The sequence below is a fragment of the Astyanax mexicanus genome, chromosome 8, assembly GCF_023375975.1.
Source record: "Astyanax mexicanus isolate ESR-SI-001 chromosome 8, AstMex3_surface, whole genome shotgun sequence".
Classification (NCBI taxonomy): Eukaryota; Metazoa; Chordata; class Actinopteri; order Characiformes; family Acestrorhamphidae; genus Astyanax; species Astyanax mexicanus.
The window spans coordinates 29,069,603-29,097,403 of record NC_064415.1 but is presented as its reverse complement, the minus strand read 5'-3'; the positions used below and the strand labels follow the sequence as shown (position 1 = coordinate 29,097,403).

The 27,801-nt window shown below is 37.6% G+C and overlaps 1 protein-coding gene across 1 annotated transcript; it reads left to right on the top strand.

Annotated features, from left to right (window-relative positions):
• Positions 1–1,279: 1,279 nt before the first annotated feature.
• On the top strand, positions 1,280–26,443 carry dtx4a (deltex 4, E3 ubiquitin ligase a). The gene is made up of 9 exons (XM_007255052.4): positions 1,280–1,602; positions 2,392–2,608; positions 5,269–6,253; positions 21,612–21,673; positions 21,764–21,925; positions 22,084–22,145; positions 22,232–22,552; positions 23,552–23,641; positions 24,446–26,443. The coding sequence occupies exons 2-9, from the start codon at positions 2,398–2,400 to the stop codon at positions 24,671–24,673; spliced, it is 2,121 nt and encodes a 706-aa protein (XP_007255114.1). The 5' UTR covers positions 1,280–1,602; positions 2,392–2,397; the 3' UTR covers positions 24,674–26,443.
• The last annotated feature ends 1,358 nt before the right edge of the window (positions 26,444–27,801 follow it).

The window sequence follows — 27,801 nt, the reverse complement described above, 5'->3', positions numbered from 1 at the left end:
GTGCTTTATACAGGTGTGTGTAGGGCAGATAAGTGGGTGCAGTGTAACTAGGACAGGTGTGGTGGCCTGTAGTAGGTTGGATAGAACAGTGTCCTGCGGGCAGCTCAACAGCCTGATGATGGCTTGGGAAAAGTAACTGTTTTGGAAACTACTGGTTCTGGTTTTCATGCCTTCGAACCTCCTACCACTTGAACACTGTGAAAACAGGCAGTGAGTGGCTTGGGTGGGGGATCTTTTATGATCCTTCTAAATTTCCTCAGGCAGTGATTGGTGTTTAAATCCAGAAGGTCTGGGAGCTGAACCCCAGTGACGTGCTGGGCTGTACTTACCACCCTATGATTATAATTATTATGATTTTTATTTGTGGGGGGGCATTTTTGGCAAAAAAGCATTGTGAGTGTAGATTCAGAACCACAACCATTTAAACCCTATCAATGAACTTAGAATTTGTGTCAGAATTTCATTACTAGCCGATGCTTATTAGGCAATAATAAATTAAGGCTCTTTAAAGGTTGCTTATCCACCATCAACGTTAAAAGATTTAATTAAACAACAACAACAAAATATTACTCATTGTTCTTTGCTATTAGGAGAAAGAATGAACATTCTGATAACAGAAAGTGCACAGTTGTAATGTTCATAAAACGTTATACTAACCAATTTATTAAACTTCTGTATAAACGTCGCCTTTTTCATGAACATCAAAAAAGTTCATATTTGAGAGACAACGTAGCTTTATAAAGGGAAATGGATGCGTTAGCAGCTCATATGAAGCATCTTTTGCCGGAGTTGGGAGCAAACAGCTGGTCTGAAGTTCATGCTCAGGTTGAGGAGGAGAAAAAAGGCCAGACAGCTTGCTTTTGCTGTTTTTGCAAAGAGATGTGTGGGTACGAGAGAGAAGCACGTAGCGAATGCGTAAAAGCAAAAATTCCGATTTGTCAGTTCACATTCATGCTGCATGTCCATGGATTGGATAAATACCGATTTAGGACCACATATAAAAGTGACTTAAATCTGAATTGAAAAAAATCAGATTTGGCACGTTCACACAGCCATGAAAAAAATCAGATCTGAGCCACATTGAGCAAAAATCTGATTTGAGTCACCTAAGCCTGGTAATGTGATCGTAGCCAAAAACACATTCATCGCTTGATTTGACACTTAAAAACTCCAAGCAGAGACTGCACGTCTGCACAGAGTTGCTCTGTAGGCTGGAAGGCGGAGCCTGTGGAAGGAGGGGAGCGTGATTGGCCACTTTGTCGTGGTTGGGCGTGGAAACTGAAGAAATGCACGAAAACAAGCAGGAGTCTATCACCATCCTGCAAAAATGCTGGACGTTAAAGAGACTTGAAAAGCTGGAGTGCAATCAGAAATGACGGTTTAGCAGTTATCTAGTAAGACGAGCTGCTTTCGCGATATTCCTGCGCTTCGTTGCGGTGTTAGTGTATTTTGAGACCGGGATGGAAACACCTCAGTAACTTGATTTCACTGGAAAACTATCCAGACTGGTGCACAGCAGCTCGGCGGCTCGCTTGATAAAGATGTATCTGCCGGGGGATTTACAGTCGCCTTCGGTTATCTGAGTGCAGAAGAAGGCTGAAGGTATTTTTATTGTTTTTATTTGTGTCGCTGTTCTGTATTAGCTGTCTGTCTCTCCTGTGTTTAACTGAAGCTGTCAACAGTGAAAGGCGAGAGCTAGCTGTGTATTTCACGCAGAGACGTTAGCTAGCGTTAGCGTTAGCTAACCTGCATACAAACGATATCTGTGTATTAGCCAGTTAGCTTAGCTAACACTAACTAGGCTAGCTTAATGTCATCATCTTAATCTTTAAACAATAATGCGTGTAAGCTTAGCTAGTTACAAGCTTCCGTAGTATTTAAATCGGCTTTGATTTTGTTTGTGAAACGGCTCGTTTTGTGTCCTATGCTTTGTTAGCTTGTGGGCTAACTTAGCTGAATTAGTTAGCAAACGTTAGCTATGCCCATACTTTACTGATTTGCTATCTTAGCTAGCTAGCTAACTAGATAAATATCTTCCGCTCCCATAAACCTGTCAACCTTAAATTGTGCTCTTGACTTTTTTAACATTATATAACCTAGTTAGACTAGCGTTGACGTGGTTTGAATCTACCTGCAAGTGTGTTTATACTAAAGGTGGGGAGCTAGCGTTAGCTGTGCTAGGCTACATGGCTTTAAACTGAAAACGGGATATAAGCTAACCTAACTTAGATTGGCTCATATACCGTGAATATGAGCTTACAGTGCTTTTATTGATTTATTAACTAAGTAACAAAAGCTGCTGCAAAATAATGCTAGTTAATAAAGACCAGTGTTGTTTTGCACAGATCGAAGCCTCTGTAATCTTCTGCTGGTTCTGTCTTTCTTTGTAAGCGTGCGATGTTGTTAGCGTCGGCCGTGGTCGTATGGGAATGGCTGAACGAGCACGGGCGCTGGCGGCCGTACAGCCCGGCTGTGTCTCACCATATCGAAGCGGTGATCCGCAGCGACCCCCGGGGCGCCGGCAGCGTGGTTCTGGGCCAGGTCGACTCCAGACTTTCACCATACATCATCGACCTGCAGTCCATGCACCAGTTTCGCCAAGACACCGGTAAGATGGATGTCACTTTATAAATAAAATCTGTGAAGTTCTAGTTGCAGATTGACGCCCATTCGTGGAGATGGTGTGCAGCTCGTGCACGGCGTTCAAAGCAAACTGAATGTTAATAAACGTTTATTCTTAGTTATTCTGTAAAGATGAACCTAAATAGGGTCTTACAAACTATTTTTGTGGACGATTTATTGTCTCAGAAGTTCTAGAACACGGAAAAGCCTGGAAACCTGGCTAGGGGTGGGCGAAATGGCTCCTAAATATTATTACAGTGTTTAAAGGTAACTTTATTTTTGCGGCTAATTTTTTTTTGGTCGTGTGACAAAACACTATAAGGGCAACAATTAACATGGTTACTTGGTTATTACATCAAACCATACCGTACCATACCTTAATTTTGATGTATTTAATTGTTTTAGATGTATGTTTAACATAATGTTACAATATATGTGTATATATATACGTACAATAGAATCCTTGCTCAAGTAGGTCATAAATAAAAATATCTAAATATGTGCAAAAAAATATGTGGAAAAGTATATTTGGCTATTTATATTTTTTACTATATTCTTGGTGTACACTTAACTTAAAAAAAGCAATTATTAAGAAATGTCAATATTATTCTGATATTATTTGTTTATCCCTAATGGAATGGAATGGTTTAATAACCAAAAAATGGTCTCTTACCTTAGGGCAACATCATGCCATATAGTGTTAACAACCATGGCACCAATAAGTTGCTTTATGCTTTATTAACTGATACAGAACTAACTGTAAACTTGTGTTACCTTTAGCCCTATCCAGACGGGATTAATTTCTCAGGGGGTCCTGGAATAATTTTCTCTTTTATGGGGAGGGGGGGGGGGGGGGTCGTCGTCTGTGATTTTATTACTGTCCGGAACATCCATGTACTGTATGTGTTTTTCTCAGACATCCGCTAAGAATGAATTACTTACTGTTTTTCGCTGAACTTCCTGGTCATCTGGTATATTTAGTCCCATCTGGACGCACGTCTCTGAGTTTCGTTACCTCACGTTTATTAAAATACAGTACAGGTGTGAATATTTTTCACAGATGTCCCCCTCAGAAACTAATTTCGTCCAGAAAGGCCTTAAGAGTGAAAAATGTAAAAAACCATTATCACTTGTACTTGTACCACAAACATAGTTTTTTTTTTATTTTGTTTGGGTTTGATTGAGATGAGCTCCTCTCAAGGTTCTCTGCAAGGTTGTTTTGATTCATTTACAAGTGCAGTTACTGTATTCACACCTGCCCCTTTACACCGTGCGTTAAACAGACTCAAAAGTGTAAGTGTAGTTGCTTCCTGTGAGCAGTTTTTTTTACTACAGCCTGTTGAATGTATGGCTTAGTGCCAAAGTGTATTAAATGTATGTATGTTTTGTTGTGCAGCAAGGAAGGTAACCCCAGTGAGATACTGCAGTATGAAAGTTTAATTTATTATTTGCTATTGCTTATTCTCTGTGCAGTCTTAATTGTGAACCAAATGAAAGCACAGTAAGGTCACTTAATCATTAAATGACTGCGCAAATTAACCCTCATCAGTGCAATAAGTGCACTGCCCTGGACGAGAGAGGCGGAATATGCTGGAAGCAGTAATGTGGAGTGAAGTGCAACCAAAACAAAGGGATGGATTGTTGGCTCCAAAGAGTTTTGGGAGAGTCCATCACCCTCCACCAACTGACAAAAGCTATTGTAAGAGGCTGAGTGGCCCACATGGGAAGATGGAGGGACTTGGAAAAGAGGGCTGACCAAGGGCGACAACCCATTACTCTAAAAAAAAAAAAAAAAAAAAAAAAAACATAAGCGAGGAAGAGAGATACGAATAGCAATGAAGTGAGGTCATGAGGGTAACTAGGGGTCGGATGAATACCCTTTTGTTGCATTTCATGCCCTGTCAAATATTTTTATGGGCTAATCATAAATTGCTCGTACAGAAGTTATGTTTCGTCTCCTATTTCACAGCGGACTTCCACTGATGTGCTCTTATGTCTGAAACATATTTGCTTAATTATACTGAGTTTTATGATTAGTATACTTTTTCTAACCCAGATAAGCTTGAACCTGGGTTACATAGATGTGAACCTCTGAAGTGATTTCATTATATGATAACATTTAATATGTTATGAAATGCATGAAATAATATTTTTCCATCATCTGCATTTAATCGGGAATAGTTATAATAAGCAGTGTTTCCCGCAGGATTAAAAGAAGCAGATGTTGAATAGAGTGTTCGTCAGATATGTTTGAATGAAATTAAGCAAATGTTAAGCCAGCAAGGTTTTTTTTTTTTTTATGTGAGTCAACTCATGACTTTGGGAAAGTTAAGGTTGTGGAAATGTTAACAGCTAACTATAATGATACTTTGTGTTTATGAAATGGTTTTACAGGATGAATACCACTTTAGAGATGGAACGATTACTATGTGTTGATTAGTAAAATTGTTGAATTCTGTATTTCATTGTTGACTAGTTGTTAATTTGTAACTACACTGCAGTACATAAAGCATGCACTGCACAAAAGCCAGTGGCAGGGGGGTTAAGTGAGTAAACACAACAGATAATATATTTCCTTTTTAAATATCTGTACTTTACGCATGTAAACATCTTGTACTGACTAACGTTTCTCACTGTTTTATACAGGCACTTTGCGGCCAGTTCGCCGGAGTTTCTACGACCCGCGCTCGGCTCCTGGACAGGGCTGGGTGTGGGAGTGGGAGAATGACTCCGGCTCATGGACGGCGTACGACACAGAGGTGGGCATCGCCATTCAGGCGGCTCGTGACCGGCAGCAGCCCTGGCTGGACCTGACACCACTAGGCTTCTGCTACCTCATCGACTTGCAGAACATGACCCAGATCAACCGGCAGACTCAGCGGCGTCGCCGTGTCCAGAGGCGCTCGGATTTGGCCTACCCTCTGGTCTCAGGCCCCTTGCCCAAACCACACGCCTGGACATCCAATGGGAGCGGAGGACACTTGGGGGTGGGAGTGTCAGGGATCACTGGAGGAAATGGAAGCGCTTATCCCAGTGGTGCTCTCCCTGCTAGTGCCATCACATCCCTAGGTCAGCCATGTTCCTGTCAGCAATGCATGCTGGTCCTCGGTGTCAAAACTCCGGGCATGGCAGCACAGACTCTAGGCCGGAAACCTCCACCCATGCCCAAGCCCCCTAGTCCTAAAGTTGCCCCACGAAGCCACTCGTACTCCCTTACACTCCCCCACCCACCATCTCTTTCCCGGGTGCTCTCTCCACACAGGAACTCCACCTCAGGCGCCAGCAGTGGTGGTGCTTTTGGACACTCGCTCTCCCTTCTGAGCTCAGCCACGGCTGCTCTGTCCCTTTCCTCGTCCTCACGACCGCCTCCCCCGACTGTTCCTCCACCGCCACCTCCTTCCACCATTCCACACACTGCCTTGGCGCCTAGCGGTGCCCAGTCTGCACCCTCCAATGCCCTCATCTCAACCTCGACCACCTGTGCCCCCACCCCCTCTGCCCGGGTGCTTGGCCCTGTGCCGTCGGCAGCCTGTGCTGCCCCACTGCCTCCACGCTCCAGCCTTGCAGGCCTCAGCCGCCCTGCCCTCCAGAGGATTGCCATGGCACAGTCACGGGCGCTCATCGCCTCCGGGTGAGTTTCCATAGCAACAGTTGCCGCCACAAGCCCTTTACTGAAGTATTGCGCTAGGCCAGGGGTTTGCATGTTTTCAGGTTTGAATAACATGTATTTCCTGCCTATATTAGAGTTTAATCACCTGACTGAATATGGTTAAGGTCTGTATTGGTCAGACTAGTATGTGCATGTACACGTAGTTTCTTGAACTTTGAGTACCATGATGCGTTATTTGTTTGACTTAGTTTAAACCAGTAGCCTCAGTGGCATTTGGGAGTCCAGGTGTCACCATCCACTACCACCACCATGCTTCACATATAGTATAAAATTGTTAAATTGAAAAGCACTGTTGGGTATTTATCTTTCCAGGGTCTATGTTTGCCAGAATGCTGATTAGGATGAGTTCACACTGGTACGATTTGTTTGGACAGGTGTGAGTACAGTTATCACAACCTGATGCAGACCACACCAACTTCACTGAAACCCTTGAGAGGATTTGGTCTTGGTCCAGCTCAAAGAAACTCTGCTGCAGTTGATTTTTGTGAGAATTTGGTCTGACCTCAATCCGACCCAACTATCAGGTGTGCCCTGCAAGTTTATGCTGAATGTATTATGCAGGTGAAGTTTAACCTGGTATATTGTCCAGGTAATTACTACAATTGTAAACAAATTGGATCTTCGCTGTTGCTCCATGTTTAATTACAAATTAATGACTTGCTCCCACCCCAGACAGCTTTCCCCAAATTAGCAGAGAGAATGTTCTCATATGGTACCCTCCTTATCAACGTCCCACATATTTTTTTTAAAACTATGCTACTGTGCTTATGAACAGGACAAGTCTTTCATACAGCTCATGTAAATGCCTTGATTTTGGACTATTATGTACAGTGCATGTACATGTACTCTTCCTTAAACTTTGAGTATCATTATGGCATTATTAATTTGGCTTAGTTTAAACAAGTAGTCGCTGGTCTTCTGGACTATGTTTAAGCTACTTTTCCTTCAGGTTGTTTATTAGTGACTATTTTATGCCTTTTTTGCTCATGTCATCAAAACTACTGGGAAATTCACTCCCATCACATTTTTTGTTGTCTTTCATTATGGTCTATAAACAAAGCTATTTATAAAACCCAATTTTGCATGATTACATTGGGAATTCAAGGGGAATCTGGAGCAAGATATGTTTAATATTCATATAAGTCTCCTACCTCTTTTAAAACAGGAACATCTTGCAATAGTGCAGTAGTGTGTGTTATAATCTAGTCTTTAAACTTTTATCAAATTTGCTTAGGTGCCTAAACTCCTGCACACTGAATGTCATTGTTAAGGTTTTCTTTTTCCCTGAAAAGAGTGTAAGGCAAGAGAGAGGTTATTACTTTGGCATCGTTAGAAGCACATAGATCTCCAGTGTCTGTAATAGTGCTGAGTGTTCAGCTCAGAGAGCTGGAAGTAAAGGAAATTAAAGGAAGTGTTCTAGACTGGAGCTGGGAGTCTTCCATCAATGTCAACAGGTCAATCATTCATTAGAATGCCCCCTTTCCTCGCTCAGTTCTGGTTCTCCCCTTCCTCAGTTCCCAGGCTCTGCTCATTCTTCGGGGCCCCTTTTGGCCTCATTGTGCAAGTGTGTGAGAGTATGTATGTGTGTGTGCAGCTAGCGTATCCACAGCAACCTTTGTTGGTTGGCTGGCAGTAGCTTTGTTTGTATTTGCAGCACAATGCAGTTAAGGGGTGGTTGAGGTGGAGAGATGAAGTGGAGGGGGGGCAGTAAATGAGGGAGGGGAAGATTCGGTCTGTCTTGAAGGTGGTGATGGTGCTGGAAGAGTTTGGTTCATTGGGCAAACTGTGCGTGTGTGTGTGTGTTTGTGTGAGGGAGCCAGACGCAGACGCTGTCCTTTAGAGACAAAAGCCTGTCTCAGACACTGGAACGCCACAGCTTCAGGCTGGATCTGTAAAGGGGAGCAGTGTGAATAGAGGTTTAGGAAGGAATTGTGGACAGCTTAGACGAGCCAACAGGCAAGCTCGCTCACACACTCTGGCATTCTGATCAGTTAGATGAGTGTGATGTTGGAAAGTTTTGTTTATTATGTGCGACACATTCACAAAAATGATGCTCAGCTAACCTACTCCGTAATAAGCTTTAGGGTGCAATTAAACTTTTGGAGTTTTTTTTGCCCTATTTTGTGATTTTTCTTTTTTCCTATTTATATGTTTAGGGTTTTAATGGTTTTTGTCCTAAAATCTGTTTTAAATCTCAATTCTGCAATTTGACCATATTGTCTTTTATTATGGAAATTATGGGTCCCTATTAAAACTGGCCTTGGCCTATATACGAGCTACAAGTGTAGGTGATACAAACCCCTTTTTCTTTTTTTAGATTCTTTACATCATTTTTTATTCATTTTATTTTGACAGTTGCAAATTTACTTTGTACTTCACTTTTATATTTTGTATTCCAATAATGATTTTCAGATTTTAAACATGAAGACTAAAGCTTAAATAGAAATCCTCAAGATTTGGCATTTATTATTAAAATGCCTGCCTATTAAGTTGTTAAACCCAACAAAAAGTAACTTCAGAATCAAGAAAAGTGGCAAAAATAGCGAAAAACAGCATGAGGACTAGTACTATTTGAATTTAAGACCAATTTATACCCCTGTATTGAGTAAAAACAAAGTGCACAGCTTTCGACACGTACGTTTAGAAGCACGCGCCCAACCATGTGGATGGATGTATTACATGGATACATAGATACATGAATACATAGGTACATACATAGATACATACATAGATATGTGTCAGGCTGTGTGTCAGGCTATGGTAGAGGATACAATGCAGGGTACACAGCTCTCTGTAGTCTTCGGCATATATTCGACACAGCAAAGCATTTTGAATTGTAAATCTGTATTTGGAAGGTTTTTGTCTGTTTGTTTTAAATAATGAAATTAACAGAGTTTGTAATATACACCACAAAAACAACTATTTATTGTATTATCCACAATTACCAGTAAACCTGCCCTTGTTCATTCAGTAGATGGTTATACCTTTTGTAGCAGCGATCAAATGCTTTCTGTAGTTGTTAATTGGTGTATCTTTTGCTGTACATGAATTTTTGGCTCACTTTTGCATTCTTGCATAACTGCTACCGTTTGTTGACATTTGTAGACCTTTAAGCACAAACTGCGCATTTCCTGCCATAGCAGGGTTTAGATATAAACTTTGATTAAGCTAGTCTGAAAGTTTAACCATCTTTATTATTAACCCTTGTGAGGCAGATGTGCTTGTCTGACTTTGATGACAGTTCTGTAAGATGCAGTTTGATCACTAGATGTTGTCCTGACAATTTTCTCATAGAGCTTAATTTAAACAGTGAGTTTAATCAATACACCACCACCATCATGCTTCACAGGTAGTATGGCGTTCCTATATTGAAGAGCATTGTTAGGTGTTCATCAGCCCAGGACCCATGTTTATCTGTCCCAATAATTAATTTACACAGAAATCTGCTCTAGTCCAAAACACAAAACTTTTTTTTACTTTACTTTCTTGTTGCACCCTCAGAGAGATCCGACTAGGTGGAAGGAATGTTCTCACATGGTTTGTTGTGACCCATTTTGATGCGATTTATTATTTTTTGCATGTGTGAAAACAAACCAAACCAAGCTTTATAAACTCAAAAGATTTAGACCAGAGCAAACGGACTATAGGCATGGAAACAAATATGTTTTTGTCTGCCTTTGACACTTTGTTTCACAACTCCGCCAGATCATCTAGGTGTTTTTGGTTAACTTGAGATAACTGTTATATTATTCTAGTTTGCAGTAGTTAATTGCCTTCTTCTGTGCCATTCTAGCATAGATGGCATGGCACCATGATTGAGAATTGATGTGTAATGCTTGATATAATTAACTCCAGTTATATCTTTATACTCAAGTTAATGTTAGTTGTATCTGTCCACTTTTATTGGAACTAATGTAACTAGTGTTACCAGTGCTCATAAAAACATATCTTGCATCTTGACGTAAACATCCCTGTGTTTAGATACATAAAGGTATATCTTAAATGCAGAACTTTGCAATGATACACCTACAGTCTCTCTCCTAATCTTCACTAGTTGTTGTAAAAAAAAAATTCCTTTATCTATTTGAGTTGCCTTTTGTGGTCTTCCAATTTTTGGCGTTGCTGATAACTTATGCTGTGTATTGGCAAGAACCCGCGGATGTAATATATATTATAATACAGGGGGTTAGGAATCAATATCTGACAGTATGTTGTGATACTACAAGCAAGGATGTATACTGTATTGTAGTTTTTTAATAAAATTAAAATTTCCACAACATAAAAAACACACTTCCTTATAAAATCCTTATAAAAAGTTAAAAAAAATGCTGATGCAGTGTCAACATGTAATAACATGTGCTGTAGTATATTTTAAACGGGGAAGTACATCAACAAGAATTAAGGAAGGTACTAAAGTACCTTTCTCGTTTTTGGCAGCGATCACATAATACCAGCCATGAATGTTAAGGCAGGAGAAAACACTGGTTGGTTGCCCCCCCAACCCCCTGTTGGTCCAAGAGATTAAACCAGCAAGCTTTTAGTCCAAAGCCCACTTTTATACTCTTTTGGCCTTTATGCCTCTCTCACAAAATCTCTGTTAAACTGTTTGGACTGTGACAGAAAGATTGTGAAACTAGAAGTTCCTGATTGTTGCATTACTAATTTTAGTATCACCCACCTAGACTGGTCGCTGTACGCCCACAGCACCTGAGCTTAGCCGTGGAACACATGAGAGGTGTATGTTTCCTGCCTGACTGTGTGTAGGCTGCTGTGATCTTCCCTCATACATGCATTCATCTGCCTCTTTTTTTGCTATGTTTTCTCTGTATCACAAATCTGCAGGAACGTTTTAGTTAGTAGTGGACAATATTAGCCGTAAATGTGTTCATCCAGCATGTTTTAATGCTGAATGTGTGACATTTTATCCTAAAACTTACTTTTAAACTCTTAAAACATAATTAGTTTTAAGAGTATATTTAAAATATTTTTAAAAAAGTTTATTAAATAATCAAATGTGCAAAATTTATTTGTTTGTACCAGAACTGGGAGGGTAAATGAGCTAACTAGTAACAGAAGCTTAAAACCCCAGGTAGGACTGCGTAAGCTGGGTGCCTGAATCATCACACATTGCCCTCAAACCTCCACGGTCAGTGAGCTGATCTAAAATAGATCTGCTTATGTTCTTTATGACATTGTATGATGTACTACTATTATGTATAAGGATGGACAGAAATTATCATGGCTTCATACTTGTTTTTTAAACCCTGTGGTTAGATGGTTATAAAAATAGTATTTGCCAAATGTTGCCCATCCCATATTATATATATATATATATATATATATATATATATATATATATATATATATATATATATATATATATATATATATATATAATTGTACGTCTAGAGCACTGGGCCATTGATGGCAGTGTTGTGGTTGTGATATCTATGTTTGGACGCCCTTGATCAAGACCCTTAACCCTCACTGCTCCCCAGGTGCTGCAGCGATGGCTGCCCACCACTCCGAACATGTGTTCTACAAAAATCACTGTGTGTGTCTTAATTGTAAATTTATCATTATTGTATGTATACTGTCCCCTCAACATACTAGCACAATATCTTTATATTTTTTGTACCTACACTGTATTGACTCTTCAAAAACACATTGTTTTTAGCAGTTTTGTATGTTGGATCCTATATATTGCGACATATTGAATCATAAACCCTGTCTCTTGATGCATATTATATCAAATTCAAGTTTAAATTGCCAGTACACAGACCCACAGCATGTATAATGTACATTTATGTCTCTGCCTCTTCCTGTCTGTGACCTGTCTGTGTCTGTCTGTCTGGCTCTTTCTTTCGCTTTCTCACATGTTCTCATTCTCACTCTTTTTAAATACTTAAACCCTGCTTACTTTAGTTTTTAAACCTATAAACCAAGGATAAGCTTTTAAGTGTACACTACATGGACAAATGTTTTGGGTCACCTGTTAATTAATTTCCTGGTGTTCATGAAAGACTTTCTACTTCTTTTTAAATCATTGCTATGAGATTTGATTGCATTCAGCAACAAGATCATTAATCAGTTGGATAATAATAGCTTTCTTACCTTATCATAAACAAACTCCACAATTCACCCCAGAAGTACTGAATGGAGCACCATTATTATTTCACATTTTCGCAGCTTGATCCTGGGGTTTTTATACTTCTCTAGCCCTCACCTTTAGGAATGGTGCCAAAAATTGTATGTTCATATGCTCCAGAGAATCCTATTCAATTGGCAGCCAGTTTTCCTCAGGGACAAGCGAAGGTATGTTTGTGTTCATATGCCTGTCTATGTCAGCAGCAAGTGCATATTAGCTTAGCTAAATTCATTAATTAGCTAAAAGGAATATTTGGACATGCATATACATTTTTAGGTTCTGAAGTTTGCAAAGAGAAATACACACTGATTTCTTTATATATTAAAGATTAAAATATTTGTATATCCAATGTACTGTAATGTGTTGACTAGGGGTGGGCGATATGGCTCTAAAATAATTTAACAATATTTCATGGTATTTTCACGATAACGATACTTTTAACGATATAACAATTATAATTTGAATTATTTATAATTTTATTATTGCATGCAATATGATATGGCTAACTGAGATATTTAAAAACAAATAATTTTATCAGATTTGTAATAGAAGTCAATGATCCAGAATGTCATGATACTAGTAATGAACTCCAAATATCTACAAATATCCAGGATTAAAGTAAAATAAATGATACTAGACAGGCATAATCTGTCTCTAGTAGATATATAATGTGTAATTAGAACAGTGTGATATTTTTTTTCTTTTGCTAAATTAGGTAATTAGGGGTGGGTAATATGGCACGATATTTCAGGGTATAATAATATTGTTTACGATATTTCAATTTTTTGGCGATATCACGTACAATACGATATGGCACACCCCTAGTGTTGACAATATAATAAGCCTTTAAGCCTTTTATAAGTCCCACCCGTAGCAACAAATGTTATATACCAAAAAACTGCCTGAATCGTAAAAAAAAAAAAAATACTGTAATGAAATACTGTTTAAACATTTGTTCTGTTTTTTTTCCTTGTTGTGTAAAATTCTGCTCTCAGCCGGTTACAAACACTTGTCTTGCTTCAGGGAACCACAAGAGAGCGCAGAGAGCTTTAGATACAGAGACCTACTTAGTGCAGCTCAGGGAAACTCCTCTCCTGAGTGTGTGTAGGCGTGTGTGTGTGTGTGTGAAGACTTGATCCTTACAGTGTTTGGCAGGTGAGAGCACAGACCCCAGATGGTTGGACAGTGTTTCTGTCTGATCAGCAGTCTCTCTCTATTTGTCTCTTTCCCTCTATCTCTTTTCTATCATTCTCTTTCTCTCTCTCTCCAAAGAAAACCAAAAAAATAAACAGCCTGTCGAACTCTCACATTAAAAACACCATCTGGAGAAATCTGGAGAAATCTGGAGAAATGGCTCTCAAACACAGTCAGTACGCTGAAACTGCAGACAACAGTTCCGCATAGGGGTGGGCGATATGGCACTAAAATAATATCACAATTTTTCATGGTATTTTCGCGATAACAATACTCTTGGCGATGAGACAAAACACTGAATGAAAAAATATATATTTCAGGAATACACTACTGCAACAAAAATGAAAATAAAATTATATATGATAGATAGATAGATAGATAGATAGAATATTTTTTGTTGATAGTGCCTCTACACAGCAGCTTAGCACTAAAAATGAGAGATTGTGCAGGAATAGGGCGTAAAGTAGCCGATACTTAATCTGGATTGGGTCAGAACATTCTTAATGTATTGGCCTAAAAAAAATGTTCACATGGAAATGTTGAAATGTAGGAATGCTGTGTTCACTATTATTCTTAAAAACACAGCATTCATTAGTTTGCATCCAAACTTTAGAATGTTACTGTATTTGTAAATATATTTAATATATTTACATTAATTATAAAATTTTTTAAAAACTTAACAATTTTAAAAACTGGAGAAATCTTAAACAGGATGATGTCTAGCTCACTCAAATCCACAACAGCTTTAGAAGACAGCTTGTGTGATGGGCAGCTCACACGACAGAACCTTGTAGCTCAGCCTAACTCTGGACTAAGTCTCAGTTTCAGCAGTAAGGGAAGACTTAGAGATGCAGAATTGACAGGGGCAGCAGCAAGAGATTCATTGCTAAAATGGCCAACAGAGAACATAGAAATACACTGAAATTGTTATTTTCTTGTCAGAAACGAAGAAAATGAAACATATGGCCTAGGCCCAAATTCTAAAAAATATTTTTTTTGGCAGTTATTACCATTTAAATAAATAATATAGGCTAAATGTATTTGTATATGTCCTGTGTTCCATACATATATATGCCAAAAACGCACAATATATTTACCCACAATGCCATTCAAATAATAATTATACCTCAGGAGTCACACATTTACTTAAGCATTGTAATTGTAGTTGTGAATTTACCTCAGATAGCAGTGCATACATTTACTCAAACTCTGTAATTTTAGTCAGAATTTTTGACAGCAGTGCTATTAAAATAATACATTTTACATAAACTGTTAATTTTTGTCATAGTTTAGTGCTACTAGAGTCATATGTAAGCTTGCTAACTTGGAATTTACATACATAAACCTAGTCTGTCTTTTGGTAAACAAAGTTAGCTATTTAGCTAAGTTAGCTAGCTAAGCCTGTGCTACTATCTTAGCACAATAGAGCTCAAATCTGCTCAAGCAGAAAACACAGTTTGTGAGGAGATAGTAAACTGATACAGAGCTTGGTAAGTGATGCTTGATGCTTTATTTCATTTCATTTAAGTGATTATAGTCTAAAAATGAGCTTCAACCCCTCATTTCCTTCTCTGTAAGGTTAAAGGAATCTTGACCACATATTTTAAATATATTGTTTAGTAAAAATGAGCTATTCTGACTTATACTCACTTATTCTAAAGGTGCTTTTTGACATTTTCTGACAAATATTATTGGTTACTAAATATTCTCTGCATCCATAATAGAAATAAACTACAAAAAAATTGGTAGTTTTCTAAAGCTTTTGCTAATGTAAATCTAGTAGTCTGTTATTCTGAACGGTTAAAAGGTTCTGATCGTGAAATCTGCTGTTCTAAATTCAGCAGACAGTCAGTGTGTTGAGCAGAAAGTAAAAAGGATTTTGTGGGGATTGAGATGGAGGGTCTCGTCAGTGAGTGAGTGTAAGTGAGTGTGACTTAGGACTGTCGTCAGTGAGAGGGAACTTCAGCTAGACCCTGACCTGAACGCTTTGTCGTCCCTCCTGCTCTCCACACCTGCTCTGTTCTTTCCCCATCTGAGTGTCAGTCAGGTGCTGCAGCTGCTCAGGGATCATTAGGTGACTTGGTGATTACTGCTGCGGGCCATATGGGTTTCATGGTAATGCTGCTTAGATTAGCTGGCAGCAAACGTGACCAGAGGTTTAGCCACCCCCCCACTCTATTCTTCCACTTCTGTGTGTGTGTTTCTCTGTAGCTGTTTCTTTATATGTCTCTCCATCTGTCATTATTTGAATCACACTTTCTAAAACGTATTTTCAACAGCACTTCATTCAGGGAATTAACCTACATGTCTATGGGCACTTGTCATGAACGATCACTCGTGCTTGTAAACAGACAGATACAGACACACATACACACATACACACACACACACACACACACACACACACACTCACAATGACTGATCTGGAGCAGTGTGGTATGTGGTATGCTCCAGTATGGTCCTGAGAGACCTACTCTGCTCTGGTCAGATTAACTCTCTTTCTAAATGTGATCTTGTTTCCTGTGTAGATAGTATGTTATTTGTGTATATTATATCAATAAAATGTAAAGTCGTTTATGTCAGGAATAATAGCTAATTTAATTGCCAATTACATCTATTTGCCACAATCTCTATCTGTATTGCAGATGTTCACATTGTGTCTAGGTGTTAAGATGAATTAATTAATACACATGTTCCAAAATGATCTTTTAACTTCTGTTAAAAATTAAGAAGGTTTTTATCATCTTCAGTTAAGTTTTTGTGTGGGTCTGTGTGACAGAAACAATTATAATAAAATAAATTAACTAAGACTGTCAATTGCTAAAAATAAGTAATTAATTATGAAAGTGTGATGGGTTCATTATGATTAATCCTATTTTTCCTTTCTAACTTTTTAATAATGGATATTACAAATGTGAAATAATATATTCAAGAAAAGATAATCACAATAGGATCTTATTTATATTAAAAATGTTTTGTTTAATTGTGGATTTTAACACTGAAAGAGAAATCTGGTAGATTATTTATATTTAATTCATATTTCAATATAAAAAATCTATATAAATCTATATTCTGAACATCTGAACAGCACTGTGTTTACGTGGCAAAAAAACCCACCAACCAACCAAAAGTCTTTTTTTAGTGCTTAAAACAAACAAAAAATGATACAATTATTAATTTGTTAAATAATAAGTTAGCCAGAAGCTCACTATATTTACTTTTAATGTTCTCTATTATTTTTACTACCAGAATAGTGATAGTTACTGAAAGTATGTGAGTAAGATTTAAGCATGCTTCCCAGAAATACCTACATATGTACATTTAAATCAAATTAATACATTCACTCCTATCAAATGAAATAAGTTTTTCAGAAGCGCACCATATTGACTTTTAATGATCTCGATCATTTTACTACCAAAATGGTAATGTGGGGAATGTGGGGAAAAATCCATGCATGCTTCCCAGAAATACCAACATATGTACATTAATTCTACTTAATGAATCTACTCCTATCAAATGAAATACCGTATTAACATGGTGATGAGGCGGTGGGAGTGAGGGAACACTTGAGATGCTTGGTTATATTGTATCTTAATAAAATCTGACCTTACAGGCGTCACATAATTAACCTTTTTTAGCATTGTTATTATAGATTTTCCCCATCATCCCCTAGAGCAGTAAACCAGTGTGCTGGTAGATTTCATATATGATCTATTTGGACTAATCATTTTATTACAAGCCTCATCACTTACCGAGTAATTATTTTATGGACAATACAGTGTGGAAAAAAATGTCAAGCTGTCAATCACAGATAGACTAAACCTTCCACATACATCAAGTTTATTGATGTTTTGCTTGAGTCTTTGAATTAAATTATTCTATTTTACTTTTTTTCTGAACCGATTCAGTCTGTGCTGTCTATACAGTTGAGCTGTAGTGTAGAATAATAATTAATGTTGACAGTGTTATTTCTTCCTCTATTTGAAAATCATATCAAACATTAAACTACAAAAAATTATTACAAAATTAATGTTTAACGTTGTTTATTAGAAGCAATCAGTTATATTTTAAAAAATTACCCTGTCTGGCTGTCTGTCTGTCTTTCAGTCAGTGTTTCTCACATTGTGTCAGTGTAAGCAAATGTATATTTGTCAAAATGAAATTTGATACCATATTTAACCAGCAGCTTTCACCAGCCTAAGAACAGGAGGCACATGTGATTTGTGTGTGTACTGTATGTGTGTGTGTATACTGTATACGTGTGTGTGTGGGAGTGCTGCTGTGATGGCACCTTATGGCGGAGTGCTGGAGTGTGACGTTGAAAAGTAATCCCGAGCTGTGTGACGTGCCTCACCTTTCCCAGCCGCTCATCAACAGATGGAAACAGGTGGATTAGCTCTATAAGAGGCAGTGCAGGAAGAGAAGAGGCATTCGTTCCTCCTCAGAGAGAGAGAGAGGACCAGTTACAGTAACATAGCTGTTTCTCTAATTCTTTGTAACTCTAATACAAGACCTCCTATTGGTGATTTAGAGGAGAACATCTATCTGAACTTTACTTTTTGACGGCATGACTGTAATCAAGGTTAACCCGTGAGTATCTTTTTAAAAATCTTTTTGGTCTGTTCTGTTGTTCTTTTCTTCTATTCAGTAGCGATGATGTTGCCAATTGCTTCATTTGGTTTTAGTGGGATTATGTATTTTGCTTTTGACAATAAAGAATAGAAGTTGATTTAAAACTTTTTCAAATCAGTAATGTTCTTTTTTTTACGTGATATAAAATGATTGATATACACAGTTTTAATAAGCCTTTAATTAGAGCCAGATTAAGGCTAAGCAAAACAACAACAACAAAATAAACCCAACAGTGTCCAGTAGGAAATCTCAGCTGATCTGAGTTGAAGCCTTAAAATTTAGGCTTAATCGAAACTCTAGGAAGCTGGCCTTTAGTGCCAGGTTCATAACCCTGGTCCTGAAAGACCCCCTGCACTGTGTAATCAGACAATTAACAAGCTTGTGCATAACAGCATTACAATGTGCAGGGCATGGGGTCCTCCACACTCAGGTTCTTTGTTTGTTTGTTTGTATGTGTAATTAATTGGTCAGAATTGAGCATAGATCTTGTTTAATAGTTGTTTTAAATACGTTTTTTGTTATTTAATGATAATAAAGTCATCATCAATCAGTTAGAGTTGGACAATTTGTCAAATTTATATTGTAGTGTATTTCTTAATTTAGGTTGATACAATATATTCTGATATCAATATGAACAGCCACAAATGTACATACAAACTTCCGAAAAAAAATATTAATGAACAAATGAATTAAATAATCCATTGAAATGAATGTATTTCGAAATATTGAAAATGTGTTCATAAAAAATAATAATATCCTTATTGAAACATTTTGTATCGCGATATATTTTGATATCTAACTATTGTCCAACCCTAGTATCAATCGTGCAATGAAAATACTTCTACAAGTGTTAAAAAAGTCAAATGTCATCACCCCTCTAGTTTAATAGTCTCTCTTACTGTTCTAGAACCATTAAACAATTTGTGCCTGACTTGAAACAGCATACATACAATATTAGTTTCCTAAATCTATAGACTGAGTAATATGCCTTCATATCAGTAACAATAATAAAAGGTGTTAATTAGGATTATAGTGTTACACTAACAACACAAACAACAGCAGGTTGTGATAAAATTAGAACGATTATTTTTGCCAGCAGCCAGCTGATCTGGCTGAAGGTGTGACCTGGTTTATATACTCTATCATGACTCAGCATTGTATCAGGTCAAGAGGAAGAGGAAGAGGGAGAGGGGGGGCGTAAAACAGGTGTAAGGCAGACAGCTTGGCACTAATATCTGATTGGCCTCGAATTGCCATCATTGGTATACAAAGATACGGCAAATCATGTGGAATAAAGCCACACAAACACCTGACCTCACTACCATTCAGTTGTGATACACATTTGAATTGATTTGAAGTCATTTACTGTGTGATTAGTGCTGAGTTCCATACCACAATTATACAAATACTAAATATAAACATGTACACTGATTTAAGCTCGTAGGTCTGAATGAATAATTGATGCAGTAGTTGACAGCAGGTTGTGTATGTGTGTGTGTGTGTGTGTGTATATACTGTTTCATGACTTGGCATTTCATCAGGTTGTGTGTGTGTGTGTGTGTGGGGAGGGTGTGTGTTAACAGGTGTGAGGCATACAGCTTTGCACCTATTTCTGATTGGCCTCAGATCAGATGCCATCATTATGCAAAGAACCGCCAGATTACATGGCATGTAGCCGTGTGAACCACTGACCTCACAGCTATTCAGTTACATTATGACTCTTTAAGAAATCATTTGGTGCATCATTAGTTCTTCAAATATTCCCCAATTCTGATCACTTTGATTAATGATTTTCGAGTCGTATTTCATTTTAAAATATATATGTCAACAGTGAAAAGCACGTGTATATACTCTTTCCTAACTCTGCATTTCATCAAATGTTTATTAAATCACTTGGCTTCACAGTGATTGAGTTAAATTGTGACTCTTTAAGACATCATTTAGTGCATTATTAGAGCCACAAATCTCAAATTGTACCATAATTCCATCGATTTTGTTTTTCTTAATTGTTTTATTTATTCATAGTTCATTTGAAAATGTACACTAATTAAGCTAATGTGTCAGAAGGAACCATTTAATGTAATAGTAGAAAGTAGAGGTGTGCCAAAAAATCGATTCACATAAGAATCTTGATTCTCATTTACTACGATTCAGAATCGATTTAAAATGTCCCAAAATCGATTCTGAGGGGCGGGTTTTAGACTGATTTTGGGCTGGGTATTTTTGTTGGACCTGGCAACCCTGGGGATAGCGCTTGTCCTTTCAAACGGAGATCTTCCAGACACACACAGAGCGTAGGTGTTTGAGAATCACCGGTAAGATGGCAGAACAAGCACTATATTACATTAGATTAACGTGTAGTTTCAATGTTTTATGGCAGAATGCTTCATAACAAGCATAAAAAAGATCGCTAGTAGTTAGTTTCAGTAACTGTTAGCTAGCTAACTAGCTAACTTTCCAGTTCCACCTTAAATAACGCTACAGGTGGCAGCGGGCTGCAGCATTTAAGGCGGAACGGAAAAATACAATAAGCTAATCAGAGCTAATTTCAGCTCCTCATCACAGAGGAATTAAGGAATGGACCATATGAATTAATTTCTCCACCTCCTGCCCCCTTTCTGAAGAAATACAACGACCTTAAATTAACTAGTTAATCAGCAGCTGCTCCTGAACTTTAGCGCTCCACTGCTATCATCACATCAGCCCAGCAGCGTCACCTACACACCACCGCTAGTAGCCTGGTAATAAAGCAGTGTTATTTATTATTTATTTATTGTTCATTAACGTCATTGTGATATCCCAGTGATTCCTCTGTCACTGAGGACCCACATTCCTGCACATTTTATTGTTTTTGTAACACATTACCTGCTCCAGGACCAGTGTATATTATGGAGGGTTTTTTTCAATAAGATTCATAAGCCAGAAGCAGAAATTTTTATAATTCAAATCGTTTTGAATCAAAAATCGATTTTGAATCGAATCGTGGCCCCCAAAATCGGAATCGAATCGAATCGTGAGATAGTAAACGATTCCCACCCCTAGTAGAAAGCAGACAGTAACTTTCTTTAAGCAGGATTTTTTTTTTTTATTTATTTTTTTTTTTAAATAGTTTTAAATGGCCTTTTTAAATGTTTTCTTTACTTTAACATTTTTCCTTTTTGGGATAGAATTTGTTTTCACCTCATCCAAAGAATATGCATACCGTCCATTACATAATCAAAAATCTTTCAGTGAATCACTCCGCACATTACACATCAGGCATTACACAAGACGTGATGCATTTCTTGTTTGATTGTCTGTAAAATGTGGATGTTTAATTAAATAATGTTTTCTGGTGTGTTTCAGGGTCCCCACAGTCCCAGTTAAGAACCTAAATGGGTCCAGCCCTGTTCACCCAGCCCTGGCTGGTGAGTAAAATCCTAAATAAAATGGAAAAAAGGTGACCGTAATGATAGTAAAAGTACAGAAGTAACTTTTTTGTTTCTTTTTTTTTTCAGGAATTACGGGCATTCTGATGAGCGCTGCTGGACTTCCTGTTTGCCTGACTCGTCCCCCTAAACTGGTGCTTCACCCCCCACCTGTCAGCAAGAGTGACATCAAGCCAGTGCCAGGCCTGGGTCACTGCTGCCGCAAGACTACAAAGAAACAAGCCCGCAAAGGTCCAGAGAACTTTTACACTATTAATAATATCACACTATTATTATATGCTGTTAGGTTGTTAAATAATACCTTGCAATAAAAGGGGGTTGATTTAATTACGTATATTATCTTACTGCTGAACATTTGCTGATCCCATACTCCCTTTTTGCATCAACAGGCAGAACTCCTGAGGAAGTCGTGAGGCGGTACTTGCAGAAGGTTCGCAACCCACCAGAGGAGGTAAGTCTCCTACACTCTCTTTGTTTGTAGTTTGTGTTTTCTGCTGGTAGGCTCAGTACTTACTGCTTTCACTTCTGCCCCTGCAGGACTGCACTATCTGTATGGAGGCTCTGGCAGGACCCTCTGGCTATAAAGGTCCTGGCGTGGGTGGTATTTCTCGAGCTGAGTCAGTCGGCCGTCTGTCTCAGTGCGGACACCAGTACCACCTGCAGTGCCTGGTGGCGATGTACAACAACGGAAACAAAGATGGCAGCCTGCAGTGCCCCACCTGCAAGACCATCTATGGTGTAAAGACTGGTAACCAGCCACCAGGCAAGATGGAGTACCACGTCATCCCCCACTCACTGCCTGGACACCCTGACTGCAAAACCATCCGCATTATCTACAACATACCACCTGGCATTCAGGTAGGAGTCCTCAGAATGCAACAGAAGCATCATACTCTATCTTAAGTCCAGATGAATCTATTCTTATAAGATTATATAGGTACTTAAGACTGTATCACGAGTGGTTTTAAATAATGTCCACTGCAAATCAGGGGCCAGATACTTAACAAAGGTTAAGAAAAAGAAAGTCTTAGCATTTTTTTTTTAGATTAGCCTTGTCTCTTAGAGCATTTTCACACGTGCATATTTTGGTCTAATTTAAATGGGGAACATTTTGCACTCTGATGTGGAGCTTTACTTTTTTGTTCCCACTTTGGACAGGTCTGACCAGTAAACAAACAGAAATTCATTAGCTTATTTAATGAGATGCATGTGTTTAAAAAGGCTCTGAGTTTGTGAAATCATTAACTGTTCCAAATCAGAACAAACGGGTGTTAAAAGGTCTTTAATTTAAGTTCAAGTACAAAAAATGTAAGTTTAAATGTTGTTTTGTTTTATAAATATCAATTGAAAATGGATTTTACAATGTTTTCGAAAAAATGTTTCTTAACCTTACGATGCCCTGGCAATTCTCTAAGACTATAAGTTAAAGTGGGTAAATAACTAAATAAAGAACCTTATTCACAGACATTGAAAGTAAAATTTAGTCTAGACAAAGCTTAATAAATGTGAAATCTCCATTCAAAATGCTGTGTAGTGCAAGACAACTCTTAATCCATCTTTGGGAAACCAGTCCATAAGGTCTAATTCGCTTACTCAATCTATTTTACTCTATTTGTTGACCACTGCACATACTTAACCAGTGATGGAAAATTAATGTGTCTTACTTTGCTGCATATTAAGCTGTAAAATGCTGTATTTTTTTATTCCAAAAACATTCTAATGAACATTGTAGTTTGTGTAACTGCTGGCTTTGTGAATAAGGGTATAATTTGTTTATTGTGTGTGGATGGTCATTCTTTAATGGTCAGTGATCTAAGTAAAGTCTGAACTTTTTTTTTTTTTCTCTTTCTGTCACAGGGCCCTGAACACCCAAACCCTGGAAAACCTTTCACAGCTCGTGGTTTCCCCCGCCACTGCTACCTCCCTGACAGCGATAAAGGCCGCCTAGTAAGTGTGCAAATATTTACACCACTTAAACACATCCCTTAATAATGTATATCACCTAAACATTTTATAGAAAAGCAGCTTGCTTTAATGCAGTGTCCATTGCTTTTATGCTGGAGTATTTTAAAAGTTATAGTTATGTTATATAATAAATCAGAATATATTTCCAGTCTGTATTGATAGAGCCAAAAATTATTTAAGCGGTAGACTAGTAAATCTCAGTAAAAAGACAGGACAGAGACACAGCTGTAATTATTATTGTTATTACTGTTTAACAGTATGTTTGTTGATAATTGTAACATTGATCGTTGCACGAATATTGCATTTGATTGCTATTATAACCAAATGTTGCACTTACCTCAATCAGAAATGTAATAAATTCCAAATAATTTAATGAATGTGTTCTGCATTACATTTTTAGACATGTTATTACATCTTTAGGTTATAATGCATTTTCATGTCTAGTTGTTATGCAGCATTGTATACTTGGTAACTTTATTTCACTGTAAGCAACAAGGCTACACTATAAACATTTATTTGTGATCTATTCACCAGCACTGTAGTAACCTAGTCTTTTATTGTAAGCCTTAATCCAGGTCTGCGAAACTGACCCTATAACTTTGAAGGGAAGCCCTAAATAGTTTTGGCAACTTTCCAAGACAAGGATTTGCCCTATATTTTTCTTTCAGTAGACAATCTCCATTCTAAATGCTGTGTAGTCCAGAATCGCCTGTATTCCTCTTGCATAAATTATTAAAAATATTGTTGATAAATTGATGGGCTAACCTCCTCCCTCCCGCACCTCAGGTGTTGAAGCTGTTGCTGGTTGCATGGGACCGCAGGCTGATTTTCTCTGTGGGGACCTCAAGCACGACCGGCGAGGCAGACACAGTCATCTGGAATGAAGTCCATCACAAGACTGAGTTTGGCTCCAACCTGACCGGTCACGGTTACCCTGACTCCGGGCACCTGGACAACGTCCTAGAGGAGCTGCGGGCACAGGGCATCGCGGAGGAAGACTGTCTGAGGGACTGAGGGAATAAGTGGAAAAGCATTGGTGGCTGGGGAGTGATGCCAGGTTTGATTCCAGATACAATACCTGGACGCTCAACTAGGATTATGAGACTTTTGGAGAAGTTTTGAAGCTGAGAATCTATTGTGGTTAAAAAAAAGGACTCGAAGGACTTGTAAAAGTCACTGTTCTTTGTTCTTTTCCGTGGTATTGTCCTTTTGACTGCGGAAGAGAGCTAAAGCTAAAGCTTTTAACATAGATTTTAACACGGTTTCTGTTAGATGGACCAACTGGGAACCTTGAAAGGATGTTGGTACAAATTTACTATTGCTGGTGTCTGTTCAACAATTTACTGTATCGTAGTTCTGTGAAGGGTACTCCAAACTTGAGGTACTTCTGTGCATGTAGGTATATCATTCAGTGCAAAGTGGAAACAAGTCCTTTTGTACAATTGAGGCCCCCTACATTTTGCTGTGAAGCTCCAGCGGCAGTTTCGGACTGAATATGAATGTTTACTGCCCTCTAGTGGCACTTGATGATACATTCCATCCATATCCATATCCATGGTACTGCTGTTGATGTTCTCATGAAGATGTCTTCTTTTTTCAGTTTTACTTTAATTTACTCTGCATTAATGACTTACTTTTATACATATCGCATCATACCTTTTTTTCACGTTATAAAAGTGAATAAAACGGAAGCCTATGTTTGGGTGCGATTTTGAGGATTGACGTTAATCCAAGTCTTTGTCAGAGACTGGTAATCCTGCCTTCTGGCATTAAACTCGAACCACTTAAAGTATTAATCAGTGTTAATCGGTAAAAACATGTGGAGCCAAGGGGTGAAGGCATGGCTGTGAGCCAGCTAACAGCCCTAAACCATTGGGGCGAGGACCAATGCACAAAACGGCCACGTTCCTCCTAACCCCTTTTTTCTTAAAGCCACATGGAAAGTGTGAGTGAATCGAAAAGAGTTTTATTGTGATTAGATTTGCAACCGGAGATTACATGTGTAATACATGGACCAGCGCTAAACTGAATCATGCGTTCAATAATATAAGCTCTTCACAGGCCATATGTTGGTACTGAGGTTTCATGTCAGACTGTTATGAATGTCTGTTGTGAAGGTTTGATGTAATGGCATACTGTTCAAAACCCTGTAACATCATCGTAGCTAGCAGTCTAGCAGGCCAGATAATGTTTACCTATTACAGACACATCCAGTCCCACTTCTTTAAATAGTTCTGTCCTGTGGTCAAACTTTCTCCGGTTGCTATTCTAGTCGGTCCTTGGTAGGTCCATGGTGGACACGTTTACAAAAAAGAAAAAGTATTGCTGTCAAGCCATTTGTGCATGTGTGTACATGCAAATGTAAGCTTACATTTATAGTTGAAGTATATTGTGTGCTGTATGTGTTTTATGTACACATTTTTCTTAATCAAAATCATGTTTTTGAAGTGTGATGACAAGTATAAATGAGGCAAGCACTCGTTACTCTTTTTTTCATTATTTTTTATTTTAAGTACTGTCTTATAAGCTGTTAGTTTATTCTTCTTTTTGTACTGTGAAGTTTTTTTTCTCTCACATATTGCACTTGTAATTTTTTTTCATGATAGTTGCTATGGTTATAACGGTTTAAAAAAATAATGACTTCTGCCAAGAGGAAGCTGCAAAGAAAACCAGTGTTCGGAGCTAGAACTGTTGTTTCTGTGTAATATAAGTCTGTAAAAAATAACATGCATATTAAATAGCTGCTGGAATACTGAATGAATATTAAAAAGGGGAAAAAAATGAGTGGATTATGTTTGTCTGTTTTGACAAACTTTGCCTTACTGTCGTTAATTTCGAATCATACACATACAGTAGATTTAGATACGAGATACTAATAGAATGCTTAAGTCATTACAAATTAAATGTGTCCTGGAATAAGTCATAGATTATAATAAGTAATAAATAATTTAAATGTTGTTTTACAAACATAGCCAAATATTAAACAAACCCTACAGGTGCACCTTAAAAATTAGAATATCATTAAAAAGTTACTTTATGTCAGTAATGTAGTTCAAAGTGATCTATTTTAAGCGTTTATTTCTTTTGTTGTTAATTATTATGGCTTACAGCCAATGAAAGCTCAAAAGTCAGTATCTCAGTATGAAAAATTAATTATGTAAGACCAAGTGGTGCTTTTGGCAGTATGGGCAGTGTGCCAAGTCCTGCTGAAAAATGAAATCTGTATTTCCATAGAAGTTGTCAGCAGAGGGAAGGATGGATTTTCATTGGCTGTAAGCTATAATCATCGACAATAAAATAAATAAATGCTTAAAATAGATCTCTCAGTGTAGAATACATCTATATAAAATATGAGTTTCACATTTAGAACTGAATTACAGAAATAAAATAACTTTTCAATGATATTCTAATTTTGTAAGATGCACCTGTATATGATGTATACACATACTCTCCTGTTGATCATAGTTAGATTATACGAAAAATAATATACAGTTGTACACTATGCCATCATGTGAACACCCAAATAAGTTTACGTTGTTGTTAAATTAAAAATAAATGAACACATCCTCTAGAGAAGAGCAAGAATTTACAGAGCATTAGTAGCTCAGATAATCTGTAAAGACTATAAAGATTATTTTACACACATTAGTTGGAGCTGGTCAAGTGTCAACAAGTCTCATTTTCCAACATCTTGCTACAGATTCTCTTAAAATAATTATTGAAAAAAAAAATACTACATAAAGTCTACATAAGATTTATTAGGTTTTGAATTCAGGAAGTTATTTATTTATTTATTTATTAGAAATTGAATTCAATTCTGCTCTTATAATATTGGCTCTTATTGGCTCTGTAAAGAAAGGCTACAGAAAGGCTACACCTTCAGTGTTCATGGGTTACAAAGGTAAGCTTCAGAACCTGGCTAATGATCTGTAAAATTATCTGATTATAATTCAAAACATTTCAAACTTTATTTGCAGCAATACTATAGTTCAGGTGCACCTAAATTTTTTTTCAAAGTTAAGTAAATGTTTTACTTTGTTAAATTGGGTTTGGAGTGTTTCTAATTAGAGAAAAGCATGCAAATATGTATGTTTGTGTAGCTAATTTGGTGATTATGTACTGCTAATCATTAGTGTTAAAAG